Here is a 22063-nt window from a genome sequence, read left to right as displayed (position 1 = left end):
CATTAATCCCTCTCTTATTCCTCCTCAATATAGTTTCATAAACCAAATATCACTTCAAATTTTTATGTTTCAAAAGTAGAAACTGGCCAGTATGTAATGTTTCCACTTTTTTTTCTTTCGAACTCCTTTGAAATTGTATTTTTTATTCTTGGCAATTTATGTAGCATCCAGATATACCAAAATTTTGTCAGTCATGCTTAGGTGAGAATATGTCTACACTTTGTTCATCAGATGATGGTTAATACCCAGAAAACTGGGGTGAATTGAGGGGCGGGGGGGGGGGGGGTGTTAAAGGAATAAGATATCTGGAGAAAAATGGTATGAAAAGAAAGAAATCAAATATTTTATTTGGCTTTCCCTCTGTTAGACAATATTTCTTTTGACTCACTACAGGATATTGTCCAAATAGAACAGAGGACTAACCAATATGATGAACAAGCACCAGACCATAGAATAGAATAGGACAAAATTATATCATACTCGGTAAAAGCTTTAAAACTGCAAGTATTACAGAAAGCTTTTATTAAAGCAAACACTGTGACAAAACCAGATCATCTATTCATCATCACACATCGTACAAAGAGTGCCATGTTTGTTTATCAACTACCTTTCTTAAATTCATCGATCAACTATAGTTAGCCTTTGAAACCAAAACCCAAATATAATCTGTTTATGCTACAAATTTATGTTGATGCAAACTCTTAGAAGCAACAATAACATTTTGTCAAAATGTAACATATCAGTCCAACAATATGATCTAACTGAAGTTACTTAGCAATACATTACTACAAATGTGGATATAATTTGGAGCAATTCACAGCAAGTATATTTTGTTTTATTCTTTTCAATGGATATTTGCAAAATTGTAAGCGAATAATTGAAAATCGATTACACTTTGCTATTTTTTTTATAAATATAACCACTGCAACTGTTATAAGATAGTGCAAGAGAAAAGAAGATTATAAATTCATGGGAAAAAAAGCTGGAAGCAAAGTAAGCAGTCAACCGTTATGAGAGATTAAACAGCATCTGAGGTTATTAATAATCCACCACCAATCCTTTGACCTTTGACCCAAAAGAAACACAATCATGTCAAGGTTTGTATAATACCTTGGTATACAGTGTGTAACTGTTGGCATGTATTCATGTTGGCTGTACTCGGTTTGAAAAAGAAACGTCAGGTGATATATCCCACAATCCTTTGCAATTAATGGATTATCACCAGGCTGACAAATCTGTCCCCAAAACAAGGTAACATCAAACCATCACAAATACTGCTTTATCTGCAGAGAATACATAAGCCATAGTACATTCAATGAACCAAATAGCCGCCACAATTTATGAAGAAATGAATGAGAAGAAAATCTAGGAATTATTTATAATTCTAATGGTTCTACCAAAGACAGAGTAAACGTGAGATGTACGTTGATCAAATCACAGGAGTACATCAAGGGTGCATGGGAAGGAACCCTACACAGGTGATGGTCAGTCTCCATGATGATGTGCACAACTATATTCATCTATCTCTAATACTGGAAGGACAATACTATAGGGGAACTTTTCCAAGACTGGACCTGAAATCATTGTCTTAAAATTAAGACAAATCTTGAGGTGGCATGCTGTAAAGCCTTAGTACTTCATGAATATGCACAAGTATCTAATGTGAGATCCATTCTTGGACTCTACTGGACCAAATATACGAGCAGTGATTTGATTTTGTTTGCAATTTTAAGAAAACAACTGTCAACCGGCTTCTCTTAATTTCAAAGACAGGCTGTGTTTGTGGATTTGCCTCTCCCTACCACAGACCTGTACCTCTGTGCTAACTATGTGAAATGTGATAACTTTGTGGTTGTGATTCTAATTTACTTGCATGCATCTTTAGCTGCTTCTTGTAAATGTTTCTAACATTGAAGCTTCTAACTACTCCTGAGACAGCTAAATGAGAGAGTCTTAATTCCTCCCAGTTTGCATACTATCTCCCCTATATTCCCCTCCCCTCATGCCACAGTATTAACATTACTGTATGGAAACCACAATGTACCCATCACTGAACAATATCAGATTGCAGAAGTTTGGAATTTCAATTTCACTCCTTGTTTTTTGGGTAAATATTAACTATTTTTCCCATTAACAGCTGGACAATCACCATGACATAAAACTCAAACATTGTCCATAAACTGTTTGGAGACGAACAATTTTGTAAGGAAAGAGATACGTTGTTAATATACAGAGGTAAATCAAATTTCTCTGTCTACACTGCAATTAAGAATGCCTTTGCGGAAATACAAGTGCAGATTAATAGAAAGAGCATATTAATTTTTTGAAAGCAAGGCTTATATTAGTAAATATTTGAAATGAGGTGAAATCAGTCATTTTAGCTGGTCAGGTTTCTCACTTCAACATCTTATAGACATATGACAAACAAAATCAATTTGTTTCTAAATGGATCCTTTCTCCCTCCCCCATCCCTTTCTCCCTCCCTCCCTCCCCCCCATAAAAATGAACACTACCAGACCAAAGTCACACCAACAGCTTTGACAATTTTATGCCTTTTTCGAGGTCATAAAGAACAGATTCTACACATGACCATAGCCTTGTGGAAATTTCTATGAAAAATTTAATATCTCTATTTATACTTTTGTTAAAGTCGATTCATATGTCTATAGACCCTGAACTGAGAGACCGATAGCTGTGACTGGTGAGTATTAATTCCGTGGGTAGTAAAATTGATGGCTGAAGGGGGGTTACAAGAGGGTAATGGTGCAGCTAGGAAAGGGTATTAGCTACCAGACTTGCAAGAGTGTCAATTGCAACCCACCGCTTGGAGAATTTTTTTAGAATATCAGCATAAACCGCATCAAAACTGCCTCCGGACTGCATTACTTGACGGAGTTTGAAATAGAGCTCCCCGCATGAGCCCACCGACGGGCGTGATATACCAACCCTAGAAGAGATTGATGGTAGCATGTGGAGAGAATTTACATTAGTTTCACATGAAAATGAGGCTAACGTGTGCTTTATCCAAATATTACCAAGTAGCCTTTACACCAAGTAGGAACAGCATAATGCTAACAACAGTTAGCTTTGTTACAACCAAGTCACTATCATCTTGCGTGTGACCATATAACACTAAAAGAATTCTTCCAAAGTGGCAGAGTATTTGTTAGGCTGATAATTAAAACCGACTGGATTACTGGATTTTCAACATCTACTACAGTGCTTCAAGTTTGCCCAGGAAGGAATTACCTTCAGCCACAAGCTTCAAGGATTTGCAAGGATTGAGGGGGGGGGGACTAATTTTCTTACACCAGGAGGGTAACATGTGCTTCCCAGCATTAGGTGCACACCAACCCATTACCAACACAGCTATAATAAATGCTGTGTATATCTATTAAAGATTTACTCAAATGACCATACATCACAGATAACACATGTATGTATGTGTATGTATGTAAATATTCATACACATAGGTAAATAAAAGTTTCACAAGGGAAGCACTGAGTCACAAATAAATCAACATTTTATATTGTACACGAAAGCCCTGCCATAGTATTCTGTTCATCCTGGCCATCCAAAGTTCATACATTCTTTTATGAATATATTTGCATATATTAAATAATACAGTTCGAAGTGTGTGACACAACTACAAATGGTTAATATACAACCATACTGTGTAACATGTACTACATGCCCATAATTATTTCATTATTCCTTTGTTTCAATGATTTAGAGAAAATTTGACATTTTTAATCATCAATATTAAACATGAAGTGATTAATCATATAACAGTTTATGCTTTAATAATAGCTGGTATGTGACCCATGTCATTGGTATGGAAACTTGGTGAATGGTTCACAGATATACATTTCTACATATATATATTCTTTTAAAAAGCAGACAAATTAAAAAATATGATGTAGAAGAAAACCTGATATATTGCCAACAATGCTGGAAAACTGTTAAATCGATTTTATAAAACTCAATTTTAAGTGGATTCAAACCACTTTTCACATTGTTTTGTGTAGTCTATGGAACCACCCCAGCATATATTTCAGAATTAGACTTAGGGTATATGCTGGAAGAGCACTGAAAGTAGAGGGTGGCCCAACATCCCTTGTTTACTCCCAAATGAACACCCATATCTGCCTCGAATCTGCTCGAATGTAATTTCCCAACAGGATGAAACAGTTTTCCAGCATGTTTGTAATTAAAATATTTCCTCGAGATGGCTTTACAATGGTGATGAGGAGTAAAATTGGTTAATATTACCTCTATGACCTACAACATCATGGCAGGACTAGAAATATATATATACACACACTATGGCAAGATGCTATAGGTTCTTTCAAATTTGCCACCATGCCCCCCATCCTCCCTTCCAACCCCCCCCCCCATTGCCCCCCCCCATTGAGTTGATGTCCTCCTCAAAATAAGGGAGGATTATTAGTGGAAATTGAGCTGCTGGCCTGTTTTGGAATCATCGCTAATCTGGGAAACTTTGAGTATAACTTTCACTTAAATTGGGAACATTTATGACTCCATTTCAAGTCCTGCCATGTTGTTAGTTTCCTGTAACAGCTACAGTGAATATTAAGATGAAAGACGTTTGGACCAATGACTAACTATAAATATGAAACCCAATCACCATGGTTACAGAATAGAATGAAGAAAGATCATAGAAATATTAACAAAAAATGATACGCAAACATGACCAATGGACTGAAGACTTTAAAATGGACAGGAAATAAAGTTTAATAATAAATTGGACAGGAAATAAAGTTGTAATTTTTTATTTCACAAGATGTTCCGAGTTATTGTTAATGAAACACTTTATGGAGGAGAGCTATTAAAACAATATGGCATTCATATACAAGACATTAATTTTCTGGGACAAACTGGAAGGCGTTTTGTTATTGATGGTGAGTATTGTTAGTTGCCATGATAACCTCCTCTATATAATGACAAATTCACCTTTTTATTGTACTTCTCTTTCGAATTGGGTGGAGGCCATCAGAAGGGAACTCGCTCTCCAGACTATGAAATGTAAAATTAGTGAACTGGATTTGTGATGATAGAGGATGCTCTCTCTTAACACCCTGGAGGAGCTATGCAGCTGTTTCTCTCACAGCTTCTTCACAAACTTATCAGAAATTTGCTCATTTATCTCGCACACTTGAAGTAAACTAAATTAATTAATTAATGTAAGCCTGTGTTTGAGTGTATCTAGCACAAAAGTTACTTTCAACTATCGGTCCTAATGTATAATAACCTTTCACTAGCATAGTATGAATGGAATGCACCGACCTACCCACATGCAATGAATGAACTCAGGTATTGCATAAACTAGGCAAATATATAAATATATATATATATATGTATATATATATCAATAACTGGCATACTATAACCCTATTAGTAAACTGTTTGATATCCCTGTATGGAAACTGTGAATAGTGTATCAACTGAACTAGCATAGTAGTGTGCCTTATATGCCCCTAGAACATCCCTATATACAAACAACTAGTATAGTAGTGTGCCTGATGTGTCCAAAGAACATCCCTATATACAAACAACTAGTATAGTAGTGTCTGATATGCCCCTAGAACATCCCTATATACAAACAACTAGTATAGTAGTGTGCCTGATGTGTATACAAACAACTAGTATAGTAGTGTGCTTGATTTGCCCTTGAACATCCCTATATACAAACAGCTAGTATAGTATTGTGCCTGATATGACCCTAGAACATCCCTATAAAAAACAGCTAGAGTAGTGTGCCTGATGTGTCCCTAGAACATCCCTATATATACAAACAGCTAGTATAGTAGTGTGCCTGATATGTCCCTAGAACATTCCTATATACAAACAACTAGTATAGTAGTGTGCCTGATATGTCCCTAGAACATCCCTATATACAAACAGCTAGTATAGTAGTGTGCCTGATATGTCCCTAGAACATCCCTATATAAAAGCAGCTAGTAAAATAGTGTGCCTGATGTGTCCAAAGAACATCCCTATATACAAACAACTAGTATAGTAGAGTGCCTGATATGTCCCTAGAACATTCCTATATACAAACAGCTAGTATAGTAGTGTGCCTGATATGTCCCTAGAACATCCCTATATAAAAACAGCTAGTAAAATAGTGTGCCTGATGTGTCCAAAGAACATCCCTATATACAAACAACTAGTATAGTAGTGTGCCTGATATGTCCCTAGAACATCCCTATATACAAACAGCTAGTATAGTAGTGTGCCTGATATGTCCCTAGAACATCCCTATATAAAAACAGCTAGTAAAATAGTGTGCCTGATGTGTCCAAAGAACATCCCTATATACAAACAACTAGTATAGTAGTGTGCCTGATATGTCCCTAGAACATTCCTATATACAAACAACTAGTATAGTAGTGTGCCTGATATGCCTCCACTGTATGAAGGTGTTACACAAATACTTAATGCACCTTTTCTGTCATGATTGCTGTAATATTAAACTCAGACAACATTGTCACCTTCAACACAAAAGTCAGAAAGTTCTGAAATTTGCAAGTAATGAAGCATTTGGCCTTCATGAATGTCCAAATTAGAGAGAGGATTCTGTTAATAATTAATTTTTCGAATGTTATTATTACGATTGCTAGTTCGTAACTGTTGATGCGTATTATAAGTACATGTGAATAAAATGACTTCCCTATGTCTAACAAACATCATTTCCAGATGTTATACATTAATAATAAATACATTTGTTATTGCTACAGCTGATAAGTCAAGCATTCACAAATTGCTGTCAGCAGCATCCAATGACACATGCAAGTACACTCCAAGAATATTGTCTTCCAAAAGACTAAATTCCTCGGGTCATGATATAAATATCTCATGCAGAGAACAAGTTTGTAAATTTGCTATAGATGAGTTACCGTATTGGTTCTGTACCATTAACCAACTCAGACACGGATAGGGTACTGCAGGAGCAAAATTATAAAATCTTTAATCTCACTGAGGGGGGGGGGGGCGGGAGGGGGGGCTGTATTGTTTCCTATTTTATCAGCTGCTGTAACTTGTACACTATCCTGCACTACCATGCTAAAGAAATCAAAACACATCATGTACAGAAACCTGACTATAAAATATCAACACATTTTTTGATAGTGCGAAGTATGTTATCGTGTTAAAATGTATGACATCACATATCAACCGGAAATTGATAATGGAATAATCGTTTTTTGGGTGAAATTAACCATTGTTTTCTCCATTTTGCCTTCCTTGTTTAAAATATGTAATATTAATGGCTATAATTCAGCATACCATTTATACTTGATGCGAGTGATTGGGTACCTCTAGGGCTTCAGGCATAAAAAGCAGTGCCCAAGCCAAAGTAAGTAATAAAGAACCAAGAAAGATATCTGAAATTAATTAGTTCAAGGAAGAAGATTAGAAGGAGGAACCAACTCTGGGAAGGGTAAAGATACAAATCAGAAACAAAGGAGAATTAATTAGTAGACAGTTTGCATATCTCAAGCAACAACACATGTCATACATGACTTACAATATGTCAGATATTATTGGTTATCAATATCAACCGGACGAAAAAAATTTGATTGAAATATTATTATTTGATGGCCATTTATGTCTTCAGACCTAATTCGTCATATTTAACACTATCATTGTTCCAAGTGAATTAGAATGTTACAAAACACATCAATCATACTGGAAAATAACTGGCTTTGAATCCATTTCTTTCATTAGTTTTCAAATATTTTAAGTGACAGACCTTGATCTTGTTTGGCTAATTAAAATATACTTCAAAATTAAAGAAAATAAAACGAAAAAGAAAAAATGAATATCACAGCAGAATCAAACCACAATTTGAGAGACAGTCGCCCAGTATGCAATTTAAAACTGAAAGGGGGGGTTGGGGGGGGGGGGTTAGAAGGAGATTGAAGGAGAAGGTATGAAGGGGTACATAGGTGGAGAGATCAAATAGTGCATTTGTCAATTTTATTGTGGAAAACATGAATGATCTGCAAGATCCTGGGTTAATGTCACCACAAAATATACAACATTAATACTGCAGACTAAATAATCATCTTTCATTAATGGCTCAATTACAGATTTGCCTCTACCTTCAACACAACCTTCAGGATATGACGGCTACCTAGCCATTATACATGTAATACAACACATACGTGTGATTGATCAGTATAATATGAGTGGTTCGGGTCTGGAGACCTCTACAATAGTATGTCAACTCTTTAATGACAGAGATGAAAATAGACATGGAATAAAATGGACAAATGTTCTCCTGCTGAACGTAACAAAACCTTATTCAAAGAGAACATTACCAAGATAGAGGTTGGGGAGATCTGATAATCATAAAACTTGCATCTATGATATTGCTTTAAGAATACTGCACAGCTGATAGTTACTCCAGAAGTCATTGGAAAATAGTCAGAAATGAAAATTCATAAACAAGGGAGTGATTGGGGGATATGGGGTTGGTGGGGTAGGATGAGGAGGGGGTTTGGAGAGGGGGGTATAAAAGGGGACAGGAAGAAATCTGCAGAAAGCTTGCGGAGAGGAGGGAATGTTGATAATACCTTCTCTGTGAGGTTACAGACTGCTTTCTTTGTCGTTCATATTTTGGAGTTGGCGTGCCGCTGTTGAGGGCCGAGAACGCACGTTAATACTGGTTAATTCATACACCATATTAGAATTAATATCAACCTGTTAATCATTGTTCCTGATGACCTTTGACCATGATACTCTATACTGCAGGTTTCTCTATGGAACCATTACTTCCAGAGAATAGAAACATTTCTATCTACAAAAAAATAAAGATTTCACGTTTACAGACTCCCATTATAGGATGAAGGTTGATACCTTGAGTGAACAACACTTTAATAAAGTGTCAACTGAGCACTTTAAATGTTGTAGACGAAACGCACTCAGCACTTTAAACTATGCAGCAGCGCTTTAAAGAGGCTCACCTGACAGAGTTCTGTATTCCATTAATTGGTTTTCCATCTATCCTCTGCATCTGCATATGAGGTAGGATGCTAACAGCTGAAAGAAAGTCATAAAATTTAGAACAATTAACTTCAGATCCATTCGTTAATTTTCCCCCTATTAAAAATTGTTTCTTCTTGAACCTTTGCAGTCGAAGCACAATCAAAGATATTTTGAAAAATTGAAACATTAAATCCAATCATGCAAAAGTAAATAAATAAATAAATAAATCAACAAATTGAGCAAGAGAAGTAACATCCAAGAGAAACATTGCATGCCCTTTAATCATTTACACATTGTAATGTACTCTACACATTGTAATGTACTCTACACATTGTAATGTTCTCTTATCATTGTAATGTACTCTACACATTGTAATGTACTCTACACATTGTAATGTACTCTACGCATTGTAATGTACTCTACGCATTGTAATGTACTCTACACATTGTAATGTACTCTACACATTGTAATGTGCTCTACACATTGTAATGTACTCTTATCATTGTAATGTACTCTACACATTGTAATGTACTCTACACATTGTAATGTACTCTACACATTGTAATGTACTCTACACATTGTAATGTACTCTTATCATTGTAATGTTCTCTACACATTGTAATGTACTCTACACATTGTAATGTACTCTACACATTGTAATGTTCTCTTATCATTGTAATGTACTCTACACATTGTAATGTACTCTACACATTGTAATGTACTCTTATCATTGTAATGTACTCTTATCATTGTAATGTACTCTTATCATTGTAATGTACTCTACACATTGTAATGTACTCTACGCATTGTAATGTACTCTACACATTGTAATGTACTCTACACATTGTAATGTACTCTACACATTGTAATGTACTCTACGCATTGTAATGTACTCTACACATTGTAATGTACTCTACACATTGTAATGTGCTCTACACATTGTAATGTACTCTTATCATTGTAATGTACTCTACACATTGTAATGTACTCTACACATTGTAATGTACTCTACACATTGTAATGTACTCTACACATTGTAATGTACTCTTATCATTGTAATGTACTCTACACATTGTAATGTACTCTACACATTGTAATGTACTCTTATCATTGTAATGTACTCTACACATTGTAATGTACTCTACACATTGTAATGTACTCTTATCATTGTAATGTACTCTTATCATTGTAATGTACTCTTATCATTGTAATGTACTCTACACATTGTAATGTACTCTACACATTGTAATGTACTCTACACATTGTAATGTACTCTTATCATTGTTGTTTTGTTTCTTAAAATTCAGTGTTCAGGTTCAAACACATCCAAGTTGATCCATTGTTACAAATAGCTGAATAAACCCACTTTAAATGAGTCCTTGAAGAATTTTCAGCCTACCCCCCACCCCCCCCCCCCCCACAAAGAATAAAGCATAGACAACCCCCTCTGCTCTTGCAAGTGTTGAAATTAAGTGAAATGAACATACATTATTATAAACCACACTTTTTTTTATGATCTCTTGGGTATTCACACCCCTTCCACCTCTACCCACTATTATCCCCCTGGTAACATCCATTCCCCATTCACATCTACACAATGTTAACACTAGCAACACAACATGCCTACATCTGACCTACACTTCTGCTTGCTTGTGATGTGTTTGTAACCTATAAAATCCCAGTACTAATGTTACCATGACATAGGAATATTAATGTTACTATGACATAGGGATTATTAATGACATGGCGGGTACGCTGTGGTATTATTGTGTATCATTAATATACATTTATAATACATTTCATTATACCATGATATGGTAAGGTTGTATGTTGGTAGAATAAGGTATATCAATAATGGTAATGTGTTTATAAAAATGATTTCAAGTTTGCTCCATCAGGTCAGAAATGATGAAAAGAAATATGAGGATTAAAATATTATAATATATTTGTTGATGATTAATAAGTATTTGAATTATTCATATTTGTCTGTAGTAAATAACTTATGGGAGACCACAGTATGGTAAATATGCCAGACATTCTAACAGGCATGTGGAAGCACATGTTTGGGTACTTCACAGTGCATTAATATACACACTAATGCCATGGAATACCACAGCAGGTGGCAGTATATAGCAGAATGTGTATGGACACTTCACAGGGCATTAATATGCACACTACTGCAATGGAATGCCATAGAATATGAAAGTATACTGCAGAATGAGTAGGCCTACTCTAGCCATATTATGTACTTGACATAATAATGCTTCTATAATGACAGCATAGTGTAGAATAATGCGTGTACTACCTATGAGCCTAGCTATGCCATCTTACAGTGGCATCTGTGCTCCTAATGATAGCATATACTGCAGAATGCTCTTACCACTTTCTGGACCACTTTGTTATTAGATTTAACTGACTCTACTGCTGTATCAGTAATCTCAAGCATATATGGGAATAGCTTAATGAATAATGTGCAACAACTATGCATGAGCTATTGTTTTTGTAAATGACAAAGATTATAATATCTGTTGGAAGAAAGAACAAGGTAACTTGTATCTCAGTAGACACAATTGTTTCCAATCCGGTCAAGGGTTAAACAGCATTGCTTGCTTAGACCAGTAAGGACTTGTCTCTCATCTCCATCTTTGTTTCTAATGGATCAAGGTTGTTGCAATCCTACCAGCTGCTATTATTATTAGTCACTTGCTATCATCAGTCTGTACCAGTCTGGTGTTATTATCATTGGATACCAGTCAAGTGCTATCATCAGTCGCTACCAGTCAAGTGCTATCATCAATTGATACCAGTCAAGTGCTATGATCAGTCGCTACCAGTCTGGTGCTATTATCAGTCGCTACCAGTCTGGTGCTATTATCAGTCGCTACCAGTCTGTTGCTATCATGAGTCGCTACCAGTCTGGTGCTATCATGAGTCGCTACCAGTCTGGTGCTATCATCAGTCGCTACCAGTCTGTTGCTATCATCAGTCGCTACCAGTCTGGTGTTATTATTAGTTGCTACCAGTCTGGTGCTATCATCAGTCGCTACCAGTCAAGTGCTATCATCAGTCGCTACCAGTCAAGTGCTATCATCAGTCGCTACCAGTCAAGTGCTATTATCAGTCGCTATCAGTCTGGTGCTATCATCACTCGCTACCAGTCTGGTGCCATTATCAGTTGATACCAGTCAAGTGCTACAAATCAGAGGCTAACTGATCACTACACTCATTTGCACTATCTCAACATTTCAGAACCTGTTGAGATTACCATGTTATTGGAAGCTATATCACATACTTAGCACACACTTTCACCTCATTTGTTTTATTACCGGCAAATGATTTCTTAACATGATATAGAATATCAAACCCTTACTAAGGTAAAGGTGTCAATGCTGAACTAAGCTACAGAGGAGAAGGGATGAGTTTTATCCAAAGAACCTTGTTTATTAGTAAACACCTTCATCCAACCCACAGAATTAAGTCTGATTAGTAAACAACCAACCTGCAAACAGAAGAGCGCCCTCAAGTTGTAGTACCAATGTTTACTCATTGTGACAACAAATATATCTATTCATAAGAACTAGATAAAAAAAAATCACCGACAACGCTGAACTGGCAAATAGTCCAGCCAATCATGCAGAAGGGAACACATACCGTCAGGTTTCTATGACAACCTGTTACGTGGCTCGCATAACCAAAACAGTAAAACAAAGGAGAAATGACACTGAAGGGATGGATAGAACAAAATCTATTTTTCAAAAGAAAATGAAATATGTCAAATTTCATTTTTTTTAATTTCACTTATGCAGAGAAAACTTGGTGTCCAACATTAATTTTCTGAATGTTTTTTTCTTCAAAATTGATCCAGTCAACACAGGAGCTTAAACTGCCCATGTATCCCAAATATATGAAGTTGACTTGACCTTGTCAATTTGTATAGGGATACATAACATCCAGAAAAAAAACTGAAAATTTTAGAGGAATTTACTGGAAGACAACAATACATGCACAAAGGCTGAATTGGGGCACTACAACAAATTCAATCAACTGATGGGGGAAGGGTAGGGAGTGGGGGAGGGGAAGGAGTGGGGGACGGGAAATATCGAGGGGACATCAAGTTTACCTGTCTTTTTAACATGGCCGACTAGAACAAAGGATAAAGAAAATATCATTGTCAAGAAATATAAAGACCCATACTCCATACGAAAAATGGACCAAAAGCTTTAATATTTTCCCAAAGAAATCCCAAGCAAACACTCACAATAATAATGTTAACCGATCCAAATATAAAGTTTTATATTTTGGACCATTTAGCAAGCTTCCAACAACATTAAAAAACCTCAAATCTTGAACTGGTTTAAAACTGGAAAAGCTTCCCAACAGAAAATACTTTTAGTGAAACTGCGAACTCTGGGGAAACAATTGTTAACTTCAAATAGGTTCAAAAAAGTTACATAATCTACCAATGTATAAAGCCACTGGTTGTGACACAGCAAACAGAAAAATCTGAAATGTGAACTTTATCAGGTCTGGTCATGAAAAGGTGCAAATACTAACATGGAAAATAGTTAAAGTGAAGTGCTGGAAAACATGAGCTTCAAGAAAGGGCAAAAGTTGCAGATAGAATAGACAGGGAAGGATTGTGAGGACTGCATAAAAATGAGTGCCCAAGAAAATGCAGACAAAATGCTTCAAAACAATAAAAACATTAGTGATGTGAATATTTTCTTCAAGGCAATATTGACAGACTTGAAAATTCATAAGGTGCTTCATATGTAGGGACTTAGTACAAAAAGGAATGAGTTTAATATTTGCTAATCCCTTGTTATCTGTATGTTGTCTCTCCTGCCTTTGACTGTAGGGTCAAAGTGTTGCTAGTCACTGAATTGTGGACCATCTTGAATGAAGTTGTTCAGCGAACATCCTCAAAGTTCTCCTCGTTTTGTTTGTAAACAATGAACAATTCTGAGGGAGGAGTCTCTCTCCCTACATGTTGTGAGATTTTGATTTGTATCAAGATCAAATTGATCACTTGGCAAAGGACATCACTCATCACTTAAGAAGAGCCGTATCCTATTTGTTCTTGGGGTGGGGGAGGGGAGGGGGTCACAGGATGATGTATGAAGGAAGAGGATGAGACAAGTTTGCTCTTCAGTTTTTGGGAAATCATCATTCGTGGAACCTATGTGATCTTGATCAAATTTTATCAGTAAATTGCTCTGAAATTTGATAAATTAACCACTCACCTCCCAACAAAACTCACATCACTGGCTTGTTTGTTTTGAAACAGTATGGAGAGTATAAATAGAGGGAGTATAAAGATGATATAATCAGAGCAAGATTGAGGAGAAACGTCTGTGATGAATTTGTAGGGATGACCTGGATTCAAGATGGCGTAACTTTAGGGCAGCAGATAGATATATGACAATGAGATGACTCATCAAGTCTGACAAAGATAAAGAAAACAATCACATGTATTACGGGACCTTACCCTCAGACCCATCATGTTTGCAATCCTCGTAGGAGAAGTCCGAATGTTTCTTCTTACCGTTGGCTGAAAAGATGGGAGAAGGGGGATAGAGCGAAGAGACAGGGACTGCTAAACGAACAGAGGGGGTAACTTTGTAATTAGTTGGGGCAACTGTAGTACACAACAGGTGAATTAGTAAACAGTACGATGGTGGTAAACGAAGGGAAGAGGGCAACATAAGAGAGAAATGAAAAATAATATGTTTAGAGATAGGGAGAAAAAAAGAAAGGAAAAGAAACTTAGAAAAACAGGGTGGAATAAGATCTCATAAAGATATTATATAGAAAGAGGTTGCATCACTGTATGAAAGGGCACCAGAAAACAATCGCAGGGCAAAATATCCAGAAATAAAACATCAAATGGACACATAGCTATTATATTTGTTAAGATTCTCCTGACATCTATAATTCAGTTTCTGGTTGGTAAAACACACTGTTTTTTTTTTTTGAAATACTTTGGTCCAGTTTACCCTGTCTTAATTAAAACCTTTTCTTTATCTACAATTTATTTATCTGAGCCAACGATAAGAGAAAGAGAGAGAGAGGGGTTTCAAAGATGGTACAGTAATAATTAATTACAAAATAGCAGATTACAGGAAATACGAAAATTCCTCATTTCGTATTTCCAGACTCTTAATATAAATGATTGTATTATACTACTGACAGCATTGTACTTCATTCAATAGGAGGTGTTCATTGTAAGCTATGACAGGTCAGAGGTCAATTCTCTACAACGTCAACTCTAAGATAGCATAAGGGTAAATAAAAAGCCATGCAATTAATTACCATTACTTATAATGACTGAAGTTTTTAATGTTTTTTTGGCCATAATTGGATATTAGTTTGTAATTATGCCAACTTACTATATGATAAGTATTTCATTAATACTTTACTTATGAGCATGATCAGTAATTGTTTCCAAACTTCATGCATTTTTTAAAATCATTTTGTTGCATTTAACCATGCACAAAAAATAATACCACATCACTTCAAAAGTTGTGGAATACTGTAAGTAGTAAATACCTCTCTTTTGCATTAGCATATTTCCTTTCTTACAAACACCCCCAAAATAGATAGATTTAAAGAAAATAAGTTCCTTCGACTGAAAAATAATAAAGTTAAGCATTAACAGCAGAGGTAGAAGCTATTAAGCTCAGCAGATTGTGACAAGGTTAGTATGTGGTTTATTTTGTTTTTAAGCCCATTGGTGAACCTTGCCTTATTATACACTATTCATTACTACATGATTTTCTTGGGAATAAATAAAAATGAGTCTTCATTAACATATTTATGGGCATTTTTCATGAATATATTATAAGTTAAGCAGTGGATATATCGATAGTTTTCTTAAATAATTTGCATCAGCTTGCATGAACTTATCCAGTTTTGCATAATTTGATCTGCACGTTCAAAATATAGCAACAGAGAAATAGGTCCAATTAAAAATGTCCACATTATGGATATATTAAATTGGATGAGATATTATAATTATATGCACCAATGAGATATATATGCCTGCTTTTTTTTTTTTTTTGGATGATTTTTTATATAGAGCAAGGTTTATATTATTAAAATTATGTTGAAATCTTGAGAACTTTGACTACTATTTTAGCCAATGAAAGATATTGTCGATCATATTTCAGATAACTCATAAGGTGAACCAAAAAAGCTATTTACATAAATAAAATGATGGTTATATATATATATGTGTTTTCTGGAATTTGTTGAATATTCTTCACCTTTGCTAAAGTTAACAACACTCATTAATGGCTTCCAAGCCTTGTTTCTCTGTGCAGATTCAATCAAGTCAACACAAATGTTCTATCTTAAAACCTCTAGCCTCTGACAATTATTAAGGTCCCATCGCCTTTTATCTAAGCCAGGCTAGAGAAGTTCACTTTGAGATGACAATTTTTACAATTCTTTCAGTCACTATAACCTCTGACATGATTAAGGTGTGGGGAGGTGAAGGTAGGGGGGTGGGGGAGGGGAGCAAGGATTGTGCAAAGGAGGGCAGATTTATGGAAGACTGCCATCTACATTTCTCCTGCCTAAGAAGGATTGTACTCCCCACCCCCTCCCAAATCCTGGCCTCGCTTCCCAAATGTGCTTTTCACCCCCCCCTCCCCCCTACCCACAATTGGTACCATTACATATGCAAGTTTATATCACTGGGTAAGGCGATCCCTCAGTATCATAAATGGTACCTTGAGTATTCTGTGAAGAATAATAGATAATAGGCCTGAGTTTTAATGGTATGAAGTAGCTGCACATCATAAAGGAAGTTTTCACTCATGCATTTACATTAGCACTTAAATGACTTTATAGTGTAATAATTGCCTAATTAAATTCCCTTGATTCACACCAGTCACAACCCTTACACCTACCCCTCCCCAGCCCTATCCCTCTCTCACACCCTACCATTAACAGTAAGCCTTCTTCACCTATGCCAACAGTATGAAACAGACTAGCTATTCTAAGTAGACAAATGGGAACTGTAACTGCATTAAAGATAGAAGAGCTGATACATTTGATCCTGGCATCAACTGTTTAACCCTCTCCCCATTCTACTAGCCCCCCTTCTACTGTCCCTTTCTACTAGCCCCCCTTCTACTGTCCCATTCTACTAGCAGGTTCCAAGTCTGGTCTCTGTCCTCAACTGAGCCAGTTCAGTGTCTCCCACATTTATAGAAGCAATTTTTTTTAACAGTTATTGACCTGTATTGATTAAACCACCAATAGTGTGACCAGTAAAGCACCCCCACCCCAACATCCCCCCTCTTACTCCCGTAGAGCTGCCAACAGAACACATCTTTACGACCAAGTTAAACCTGGAGGTCCAACACTTAAAAAGTTAGAGAAAAGTCCACCAATCTTTAATGTTTTGCTGAAGCACTATGTGACTCAGCACTGTCTACTTGTCCATATTCTGAGTAATCTACTTACTGCACTGCTTGAAAATGAGTTTAGAAAAATGAAAAACTCTCCCTAGCATATAGTCTAGACAGAACTACATAACAAGATCTGGTCATTTAATTGTGCTAATGTGACCAACAGCAGTAACCAACACATTGTTTTTCATGTTCAACCAAACCCAACTATGACTGGTATGTTTTTAGTCAGGAGTTTAAAACATCAGCAAGCAGAGATCTCTGGATTTTAACCTCTGAATGTTCTGTTTGTTCGTTAGACCAAAACCTAACCCAACTATGATTGGCATGTTTTTAATCAGGAGTTAACAATATTGGCAAGCAAAGATCATTTAACCTCTCTTTGTTAGTATAAACAAACCCAACTATGAATGGCATGTTTTTAGTCAGGAGTTTACACCATCGCAAGCAGAGCCTCTTGAAGTTAACCTCAGAATGTTCTGTTTGTTAGTTAGACCAAACTACCTGTGTCAGAAGAATAGTAATTTATTTCTAGTTTATCTACACTTTTAAAGCTGTCTGAATTAGGTGTGGAGGGAGGAAAAACACAAGATCACACACAACAAAGAGAGACACTAGTGCCAGCAGGCTGTGCAAGGGCGACATTTGGTGCTGTGAGTTTGGCATAGTCTACTTCAGCTAGTGTTACAAATAGAAAAACAATGCAACATCTAATTTAAAACATTCTATCAAAGGACTAAGCTTCTTGTTCTTTTGTGGCCCTTTTTCTGTTCTAGCCAAGCAGTGATAGTGACTTTGTTGTTATCTGTCAGGGGTAGTGTTTCTTTCAAATAATAAAACATGTATTGCATGGATCAAGGAGGGACATCTGCTAGAACAAAACGGTTAATGCGACAGCAGTAGCAGCAGGCATGGTAGAGAATGGTTTGAAAGAAAAATAACCATTACTTTTAGTTCTTTTCTTCCCTTTAAATAGATCTAAGTTTCGTCTGGTGGAGCCCTTTCGACGATGCATGAAGTCAGCTGTGATGGGAGAAAAACTTGTGATAACATCAGTCTAAATATCACTGGCGCCCTCGCCTCTCTTCGGAAGTCTAAATATCACTGGTACCCTCGCCTCTCTACCAGCAGGAAAGCTTCACTAGATGGCACCCTGTGTTTACCATTGGGAACCTCTCATCTCCTCCTTGAATGCTTAAACAGATGTACCCTGTACTTAGATTTATTTGTACCCCTCATCGTCCCCCCCCCCTCATGAATACCACTAATGGAAATCAATGGGTACCCAGCAAGATGTACTCTGCACTTAACCTGGTACCCTACTCTCTCCACAATAAATCCATCCCTCCCCCACCCCAAAGCACTACATGGTTACACTTATATCCCCCCAATCCTTCATGATTCCTCCACAATGAGTACTAGCTATTGAATAATCTTTCTTCTATTAGACAGTTCTATAACTGGTCTACTTCAGAGATTTCTTTGTAAAGTAATATTCTGACTTCTGCAAAACCAACTCCCATGACAGTAAACAGATTGAGAGCAAAGACACAACATTAATAGGACCATGGTGACACTAGACTGCATAAACAATATAGATTGCCATAGTACAGGAGGAATCTTACAGGGGGCTCATGTAAACCTTCAAAAGGACTAATGCATAAACAATATAGATTGCCATAGTACAGGAGGAATCTTACAGGGGCTCATGTAAACCTTCAGAAGGACTAACTTAGAGGTTTCTGTCTTCTCATAATATCCACAGATGGATTAAAAATTTAATAACAATAGCTGGAAGAGAATCTACTGTATTATCATATAACATTAGCTGGTAATGCTGTCAAGTGTGTGGTGAGTATCCGCAACATACAGTATGTTCAGAGAGAATCAGGAACCAGTGGTATTACGTTTACTTATCATTAGAGCTGTCAGGATCTTGTTTTGCTAAGATTTTCTACTCACTGAGGAAAAGAAGTAATGAAATAAGCCACGTATGAAAAGTATAAATTCATTTTAGCTTCATCCAAATATCTTTATGAGTTTACTAGGCAGTTTCACTTTCTTTCTGGGACTGAAAATGTAACCAAGAAGTGAGAATGTTGGAGAAAAGGATTTATCTTGTAGAATACTTTAGCCTGAGAAGACGATGACCAACTTTTGGACTGTTGGTGGGTCGTTCCACACAGCAAAGCAAGGCTAGTACCTACGCAGAAAATTCAGCCTAGTTTGAATACAATAGCTCACTCCATTGGCACACAACAGAATAGTGAATATTATTATTTTTATTGTGAGGAACCTTTTACCTGATTCACATGTACACTGCCTTATCTTCTCAACGTCTGTGATATCTTCATGGCAAGACTTGCAATAGAAATAGGCTCTGAAATAAATTACACCCGAAGACCGTTGGAATCAATTCAAATCTATAGACTTTAATCTTTTATTAACAGATAAAGCTTATGATAGGCCTAGATCTAACATCTTTTAGGATAGTTCCAGACATCTTGGTTAGCAGGTTTAGGCCAGCAGAATGCAATAAGACTTATGGTAAATAAAAATATGACAGCTAATCAGTATAATAAAGTGTTAATACCACAGTACGCAGTAACATTATAAATATGAATTATCTCATACTGCTTGACCCTTCATTAAGTACTGGTTTAGTGAAACAGCTTATAGCTGGCAAATATGTTATGAACTAAGAGGAGAAAAATGTTATCCTGGACTTAAATCACATCACATGATTTAATAAATGTATGGAATTGAAGGAATGTATACAACAGTACTGCCACTGTGGTCAAACTGATGACATATAAGTACCATGTTGTCTCACCTTTTGACCTCATGAGCTGACCCTGCAATGAAGAACCCCAGTGTACCCTCCTGGACCTTCAGATGTGTCCCTGGGTTGATTGCAATCCTGTTTGGAAGGAAATAGAAGATAGAAATAGAGGTCCATTATTGACTTCACATTTATTGGTGCAAGACAGATGTTGATTGACCCAACAACTGACCATCCAACCAAGTCCACCAAAATAATACTCTAAATGAGAGACAAATACCGCAGAATGTAAGGTAACGTGACTCCAAGATCTGGTAAACATTGTACAATCCAATCACTTAACAAGAAAGTGTAAAGTTTCTTAGTTACAAATTAAAACTCACTGTTCCGCATCAACTTGTTATCTCACTCCCAGAAGAATCTTAAATTCTTCCAGCTAAAGTTGCTATCAGTAATTAGAGATAATTGCTTACACTATTAAGTCAAATTAATCAATTAATTCACTGACAACAGTAAAGAATGCAGATATTTTACACCAGTTGATTATAACAATGCTTCTATTGTTTCATTTTTCTTAGCATACTTTCAGCTGTTCAGTTCTCCTTCTATTAAAGTAACTCGATGCTGAAACCTTTATTCTAACGACACCTGAGTCTATGAAGGTGAATGTCCTCTTAAATTTGATTCTAACATAAAACATTTTGATGGAAACAACTAGAGCAAGAGATAGGGAGGCCCAGAGAGATCGATGTAATAGTTTATAGAATGTAAAAGTTGAGCGTTCTCTGACTTGTTCTGTCTAAATAAATTTCTAACGGCAATCAGTAACACAACATGATATGGTCACATCATTATCTCATCGTGACTGAGAGATTAAACAGATCAAAATGGGAAGGAATATCAGAAGATACAGAGTAATAATAATAATAAATTCAAAAGAAGATTTAAATGAGTAAGGAAATTAAAAACATCTCCAAGCCTTGGAAGCCCTCACACACTAAACACAGCCACATGTCCTTCTCAATGGAGTATACATAAATCAATGAGGTCATCGGAGAAGAAGGGAGGGTGCCAAGGGTTTATTAGTTTTTCATTTTTCCATTATTGATTATTTATCAATCTCTAATAAGCAGTCCAGTCCTCAATTCAAGTCAAACAGACAGATGAACGCATGTGGACGGATGATCAACTTCATAGTTTCCTGGCTTGTTTATAAAATTATCATCACTTGTGACAAAGATAAGTAAAATGTCTGTACAGAGGTTATGCACAACTGACTATGTTTTTCTGTTTCCTTGATCCAGTGCAATCCCCCCACTAACCCCCCCCCCCACAGACTAAACAGGTCAGTAATTGCATGACTGATGAGAGAATTACCTTTCTTTGGCTTATTACAGGGTTTTAATACACCCATGAATTCTGCCCAGGGGATTCTAGCTCACACACTCTTCCTTTTTGTGACAAACATGCAAATGATTGGAATTGGAGGGACGGAATATTCATAAAACATAAGTAATCTGATCGAAATGACTGGGTTTTAGTTACACAGGCTAAACCAACAGGGAAAGAGCAGAATAAGTTATAATTCACTTGAGATTTATCCTACAACTATTCATCAGTGAAATATAATTCTAACAGACGAAAAATGCAGGTCTTTGCAGAGTTAATGAACAGAAGCTTGAAATTCGCAATGAACAAGATTGCAAAGATCAAAGTGAGCATAGTTGTGGAATCAGTATTTAATGATATGGGATAACCAGATGAAGAATCACTGAAGCAAGTCTTGTTTCAACCTAACCTTTTGCATATCTTTAGTTATTGTTCTTGCATCTCCTGAAGTGCTAGTACAAT

At 36.3% G+C, this 22063-nt stretch overlaps 1 protein-coding gene across 41 annotated transcripts in view; it reads right to left on the bottom strand.

The window, feature by feature from the left end:
• The window catches only part of LOC139968579 (calcium-activated potassium channel subunit alpha-1-like), a 156461-nt gene that overhangs the window by 21335 nt on the left and 113063 nt on the right, over positions 1-22063 (bottom strand). For 9 of the 41 annotated variants that reach the window (XM_071972679.1, XM_071972690.1, XM_071972678.1 and 6 more), the window contains 8 exons: positions 20264-20350; positions 19734-19810; positions 18379-18453; positions 14502-14651; positions 13134-13154; positions 8992-9067; positions 4976-5038; positions 2822-2947 (listed from right to left, as the gene is read on the bottom strand). In XM_071972679.1, the coding sequence (XP_071828780.1) occupies positions 2822-2947; positions 4976-5038; positions 8992-9067; positions 13134-13154; positions 14502-14651; positions 18379-18453; positions 19734-19810; positions 20264-20350 (675 nt within the window). Of the gene's footprint in view, positions 1-2821; positions 2948-4975; positions 5039-6921; positions 6967-8601; positions 8662-8991; positions 9068-13133; positions 13155-14501; positions 14652-18378; positions 18454-19733; positions 19811-20263; positions 20351-22063 lie in introns of all 41 variants that reach the window. The other 32 variants (XM_071972680.1, XM_071972681.1, XM_071972692.1 and 29 more) reach the window with 32 other exon arrangements.

The sequence above is a fragment of the Apostichopus japonicus genome, chromosome 6 (assembly GCF_037975245.1).
Source record: "Apostichopus japonicus isolate 1M-3 chromosome 6, ASM3797524v1, whole genome shotgun sequence".
NCBI classification, from domain to species: domain Eukaryota; kingdom Metazoa; phylum Echinodermata; class Holothuroidea; order Aspidochirotida; family Stichopodidae; genus Apostichopus; species Apostichopus japonicus.
Note: the sequence above shows the minus strand (reverse complement) of the source record. Positions and strands in the feature narration are given on the sequence as shown.